This window comes from Hylobates moloch, unplaced genomic scaffold (assembly GCF_009828535.3).
Source record: "Hylobates moloch isolate HMO894 unplaced genomic scaffold, HMol_V3 SCAFFOLD_15, whole genome shotgun sequence".
NCBI classification, from domain to species: Eukaryota; Metazoa; Chordata; class Mammalia; order Primates; family Hylobatidae; genus Hylobates; species Hylobates moloch.
In genome coordinates, this window is record NW_026652290.1 from 33,359,248 (window position 1) to 33,365,804 (window position 6,557).

At 37.0% G+C, this 6,557-nt stretch overlaps 1 protein-coding gene across 18 annotated transcripts in view; it reads left to right on the top strand.

The window, feature by feature from the left end:
- The window catches only part of SEPTIN10 (septin 10), a 71,029-nt gene extending 65,009 nt beyond the window's left edge, over window positions 1-6,020 (top strand). For 14 of the 18 annotated variants that reach the window (XM_058428843.1, XM_058428844.1, XM_058428854.1 and 11 more), the window contains 3 exons: window positions 2,559-2,746; window positions 3,254-3,411; window positions 4,473-4,618. In XM_058428843.1, the coding sequence (XP_058284826.1) occupies window positions 2,559-2,746; window positions 3,254-3,371 (306 nt within the window). In that variant the 3' untranslated portion in view covers window positions 3,372-3,411; window positions 4,473-4,618. Of the gene's footprint in view, window positions 1-2,558; window positions 2,747-3,253; window positions 3,412-4,472 lie in introns of those variants that run through there. The other 4 variants (XM_032177280.2, XM_058428859.1, XM_058428852.1 and 1 more) reach the window with 2 other exon arrangements.
- Window positions 6,021-6,557: the final 537 nt, after the last annotated feature.

Sequence of the window (6,557 nt, forward strand, 5' to 3'; positions counted from 1 at the left end):
TTTTTTTGAGATGAAGCCTCACTCTGTGGCCCAGGCCGGAGTGCAATGATGCTATCTTGGCTCACTGCAACCTCAGCCTCCCGGCTTCAGGCAATTCTCCTGTCTCAGCCTCCCGAGTAGCTGGAACTACAGGTGCACACTGCCACACCCGGCTAATTTTTTGTGTTTTAGTAGACGGGTTTCACCGTGTTGCCCAGGTGGTCTTGAACTCCTGAGCTCAGGCAATCCACCCACCTTGGCCTCCCAAAGGTCTCCCCCTTTCTAGACAACTTGGTGTCTTAGAAAAAGATGACATAGCCGGGCACGGTGGCTCATGCCTGTAAACCTCCATGAGCCACCACGCCCGGCTATGTCGTCTTTTTTTAGACACCAAGTCCTGCTTTGTTTGCATGAATGCTAGGTTTCTACCCAGAACTAAAATGTTAATGTCAGATTTACCTAACCAGATCAGAGGACCAAAAATAAGGTTTTCTTTTAAAATGTAGATTCTAGACACTGTGGTTGTGTTGTCAGAGGGCACAGCACACAGCTGATTCATATGGAGCTGGCTTAAGACCCTAGATTTTTTTTTTTGAGGTAAGCCACAATTAAACCAGGTCCACCTACATTCTTCCTTGGACCTTGTCTCTTTGAACTTGCATGCAGAACTTCCCATAACTTTCATCTGTATTTCCTCTCATTACTAGTTCTTCTACATCTTTTAGAATTCTTTTATGAGCAGTATTGTGTGCTGTGCTGGGGGTATAAAAATGAAAAAGACATAGCTCCTAAGTAATCCTCAGTTAGACGTTGCTCCTACAGTTACCCCAGCACATGTGTGCTAAGGGTTTTTCTTTTGCACCTATAACAGAGCACAGGACACAGAAAGAACTACCCAGGGTGGCAGTTGGAGCAAGTTGAGTTTCCTATTTTTTGTTATTAACAATGGCTAATATTTATTGAGTGCTTACTCAATGTCAGCCATCATGGTAAAAATGTTAGATAGATTTTTTCTTTTGGTATATCCCAGTTGTTTTAAAGCTTCCTTTTTATTTGTAAGTTTCCAGAGTTTTATGCCCTTCATAGCTTTGAGAAATATGCCTTCTGTAATCCATATAGGGCATTCCTTAAATTGTGGAACAAAGCAAAGTAAAAGACAGGCCTGCCCCTAAGTTGACATCTAAGGTGACATTGCTCCCTTTATATGGTTTATCAAGATGATTTTCAGCCCCAAGGAGATGAAAAACTACTGAATTGAATTCTTTAAATAATTTTTTCTTCTACTTTTTTCACTTAAGAGAAATCTCTTGTTGTAATGTTATAAACTTTTGTGAAATTCATTTAACAGTTGTATAGGGGAAGAATAACCCCTATAGGTTCTTAATTGGAATGACCCCTTATTCTCAGATTAACAAAAGAAAAACAAACAAGTTTATTAGCATGTATATTTCACATATACATGGGTGATACAGTCAATGAGTAGTTCTCAAAGAGGCGACTGCATTCTACCTTCTGTAGCATCTTCAACAAAGAAGAGTTAATTTTTACAGAAATGACGACAAAGGAAAAGGACTTGGAGTCTCTAGGGGCAGCAACTTGGAGGAAGGCACATACCTGGCAGATGAAGGCTAGTCAGTAAAGCTAGTTAATGTAGAGCTGTCTGGTACCAGTCTCCAGGCCCAAAAGGGTCTGAAGTTGTCTTTGGTGGTTAACCTTTGTTCTCCCTGGTTGGGGAAGGGGGCTGGATACCTTTTGTCTTTGTACATCTGTATCCTGCCTTTAGGCGCCTAAAAGGAGGTCGGAGAGCTTTCCTATATCTGCTGCTCCTTAGTTGCCCTCAGCTCAACAGTCCTGCACATTCTGCTCTCCTACGGCTGCATTAAATGTATTTAGTATTAATTTATTCTTTGACTTTATCTTCATTGGATACTTAGGCAATGTTTTTCCTATTATAGTATAAATTCTACTATGATGAGTATTTTCATATGTAAAGCTTTCTGTGAATTTAGGATTTTTTTAAGCCTAGATCTCAGGACATTGAAAGACTATGGAAAAATAGAATATAGTTTTAACATTCTTGACGTAGTTGACAATTGACACTTGCTTTCCAGTGATGTTTACGAGTACAGTTTTCAATAACTGTTTACTTCACATATTTTATTTGGAAAATAGTGTTTTTTTTCCTTTCTGGTAATTTCTTTCTATACTTTGCATCTCTTATTGAGCATGGACTTGAGAGACTTTAAGAAGTTTTGTGGGGAAAATATACACCGAGAAAATAAAAACTCTAGGAAAAGGTCACAATGTTTTAAAAACAGTTTTGTTCATAAAGCTATGATTTTTATTATAATTAGTTTAAGCATTTTTTTGCATGGGACCTCATTTAAAATTAAAGTTACCAAGGGAATTCCATATGTAAACTTTTCCTTGAACTGTGAACTTCTGAGACTTCAGAAAGATTTTGACTGTGTAGATTATTCTGTGTTGCGCTATGGGGTCCGCCTTTGTGTTGCTGAGCTGGAGAGTGTGCCTCTGCTGCCGCGCTGTGTCAGTAGTGGGGATTGCACTTTTGTTTCCAGCTACAGGCCAAATTTGAGCACCTTAAGAGACTTCACCAAGAAGAGAGGATGAAGCTTGAAGAAAAGAGAAGACTTTTGGAAGAAGAAATAATTGCTTTCTCTAAAAAGAAAGCTACCTCCGAGATATTTCACAGCCAGTCCTTTCTGGCAACAGGCAGCAACCTGAGGAAGGACAAGGACCGTAAGAAGTAAGAGGCCCAGCCACCCTCCCTGGCAGCCCTGCCCGCACTTGTCACATTGCCCTGTCAGATCTTCCTAGCGCTTCTTACTTCTGCTTCGTTATGCTTTGTCTTCCTCCTCCAACTAAATGTCAGCTCCTGGAGAGGAGAGACCTTGTCCCTCTTGTTCACTGCTGTTTCCCCAGCATCCAGAACAGCACCTGGCACATGTTATGTGTTCAGTATTTGCCAAAATGAATGAATGACAAAATAAAAACACATCACAGTGTAAAAAGGATCAGTTAGCTGGGGGGGAAATGGCTGCTCTTATTTAATAGCCCAGCCGTGGCCCTAGTACACAGCTAATGGCTGCTGACCTACCATGAGTTATTTTGAATTTTATGTCTAAATGAAGCTGTGCCCTTTGTTGGGGAATTATAGACATAAGATAGTATTTTATTAAACTAATCCTTAGGTTCAGTTTTTTAGAACAAATTCTACTGATGCTGATTTTGTGAGAATTTTTATTTTAATAAGGGAACCAGGCTGTCGATTCGAACTCCTGTGCGTTGATGTCAGAGCTTGTGAAACCAATGGTGGATGTAAAGATGCAGAGAAAGGTAGAGAGGGCCACAGTGCAAGGGAGCGGCCATGAGTAACATGTGGATGATAATCGCAAGGCGTGTAGGTTTGGGGTATGTGTTAAAATCAGTTGCCCAAGTTTTAGGAAATAAGTTTATTTTTCCTTTTTGATAATTTCCTTCTGTACTTTGTGTCCCTTGTTTTATTTCTCCCACTTAAGTGTCCCTGTCGGTTTAACTATTCGGCTGTTGAGGAAGTTCATCATGCCTTGTTCTGTTCAGAATGCTCATTTGGGGGACTCTGCCTCAGTTTACTCTAGCTGCCTCTGTGCTAGCAGCATCGCATGCTCCCATGTTCCCCACAGAGCAACACATCTGGTTTAATGCTCTCACTGCATCTATTTCAGACCCATTTTCAGAATATTGCAACTCAACTTTAAAATAGGAAAACATGACCTTGGCCCATTGGTGGCTTTCAATTTTTTTAAATATGGAGAAGTAAACCACAGGACTTTGGCAGATTTTATTGGCTTATATATTTTACAGATTTTTTTGGTTTTTTTGTTTTTGGAAAAGAAGAAGGAATTCTCATGTATGATCTTTCAGTGTAAGCTCTCCAAGGGCATGGATCTTTATCTTGTTCATTGATATAGCCATCCCCAGAGCCTAGAGCAGTTGTCTGGTACATAGTAGGCATGCAATTATTTTTGAAAGAATAAGTAGTATAAAAGCTGTATTTTATTCAAGCATTGAATTTCAAAAGATAAACTATAAATTTATTACTGCTTTTCAACATGCTTTGGATTTTAAAGCTAATGGATCTTTTATTAATACCTTTTTTCCTTTCGTCTTAACCCAGTGTTACTAAAATTGGATTTCCCATTTTTTCCCCATATGAAAGATAATTTACATTTACCTTGTAAAAATTATCACCCTGCTCCACTTGAGAACCCTGCTGTTGTTTGCAAAATCAGGGCCAAGCTTATATTTTTTGAGAGCTCTCTAGAAGAATGTATCTTCAAGAAAATATGGTTTAGTGTTTTTGGTTTTTTCTTTTCTTTTTCAAAGTCCCATAGCCAGACATCCTATAATATACTAGATGCATATTTGCTAATTTTAACTTCTTGAATGTTTTTTTTAAATTGTACCAATCAAAAGGTTCTTTTTCTTTCCAGCTCCAATTTTTTGTAAAACAGAAGTTCCAGAGCACAGAAGGTCATCATCACAAGCAAACTTTATTAAAAAAAAAAAAAACTAGAAATGTGCTTTGATTTTGCTGTTTTTATTTGTTTTATCACTTCTATATTTGGTGAACGGCCACAGTTACTGATATTTATGGAAAAGTACTTTCAAGTACAAGGTCAATACGTAAGCCAGAGTGAATGATACTACAAGTTGAGCATCTCTAATTCAAAATCTGAAATTCAGAAGCTTCAAAATCTGAATCTTTTTGAGCACTGACTTGACCCCACAAGTGGAAAATTCCCCACCTGACACCTTTGCTTTCTGATGGTTCAGTTTAAAAAAGATTTTGTTTCTTGCACAGAATTATTAAAAATGTTGTATAAATTACTTTCAGGCTATATGTATAAGGTGGATGTGAAACATGAATTATGTAATTAGAGTCGGGTCCCATTGTGTATACGCAGATATTCCAGAACCTGAAATCCAAAACACTTCTGGTCCCTAGCATTTTGGATAAGGGATACTCAGCTTGTACCTATATATTCATATGTATTCACTGTTGTTAGAAATTTTTAACTTGCTGTTTTGTGATGAATCTTAATCTTTTTTTCTCTTGCTACCAAGCTATTGTCACTGCAGTGCGTTATACCAAAGAGCAAAGTGTCAGGTCAGTGCCATTGAAAATACAGAACCCATTAATATCATGGGTTCTGATTACATTTATATTCCAAGATGAACCTTTTTTATATGTACTAAAAATTTTGGGGAATATGTTTTGGGATGTATTATAGAGCTAAAACTCTAACCTCTTAATAGTTTTATAGAACTTAAAAATTTTTGATATAGTTACCCAATTGGTGATACGATCTTAAGCTTTTGTGTCAGATTATTTAATATGATAACTTCATGCTTTATTATGCCTTATTATGGCTGATGTATTACTGTGGTGAAACAAAATATCTTTAAAAGTTAAAACATCCAGATATATAAACTCTTTTTTCCTAAGGATAAAGTACCTTTGAGCATGAGTATATCACAGCTTTCATTAGGAAAATTTTTCATTACATACTTGTTTAAACTCTTCCAGGGGAAAAATAATATGGTTGAATCATTTTATTAGAAATACTTTTTAAGAAAATAACTATGAACATCTGAATATTAAAGATATAAAAATGCACATAATTCGTATTTCAGGTAGTATTTGCATTCAGTGCCTTACTAGTATTCTCAGAACATTTTAATGATTTCTAACATTTCTTAACATTCATAGATACATAAATTTTCATTTTTTGTAATTGAATATTCTAAATAAAACTGAAATTTACTCTTGACAAATAAAACATATGTATTTACTAAAATGTGTTTAATTTTCCTTTTTGAAAACTCATTTTAAAACATTCATTTAATTATGTATTTGAATTATTTTGGAGATGAGGTATTTTATGAGTATTTTCAGACAATAAAACTTACTAGTCTGTGTCAGATTCTGAGCAATCATAAAGTCATCTAAGTTGTAAGTAAAACCTTGCATAGCACAATTTGTCTGTACACTTTAAATTTTATTTTTGCATTTGAAATTCACAGATATCTCTCAGTCTTTTAAAACTTCAGTATATTAAATTATACATGTCACAGAACAAGCTCAGAAGTTTCTTCGCAAGATCAGTGATACCCGGGTTCTGGTAGGCAGGGAGTCCTGGAGGGTAGGTGACCTGAGGTACAGAGCCAGGCCAGCGCCATGGCATTTAGTGCCAGCTGAGCAGACTGTTCACAGAGGGGCTCCATGACACTGTGGGAGTGTTTGTTACACATGTGGCTATATTTGACCATACTGTTTTTAAAGCAGCTCTCCTTAACTCTGAAGAACATACTTTGAAGTGTGAGATGGGTTGTTGGAATGGTAAACAGTTATTCAAGTTTCTAGTTGAAAAGAACGTAATAAACCTGCCTAAGACTCTCTGGACTTAACAGCAGGGCGGTCGTTTTGTACTGCTGATGACTGCTGTGAGAAAGCCTCACTCCTGCTTCAGCCACAATGTGAATTTTTAATTTATTTCATATATTTGGGTTCCATG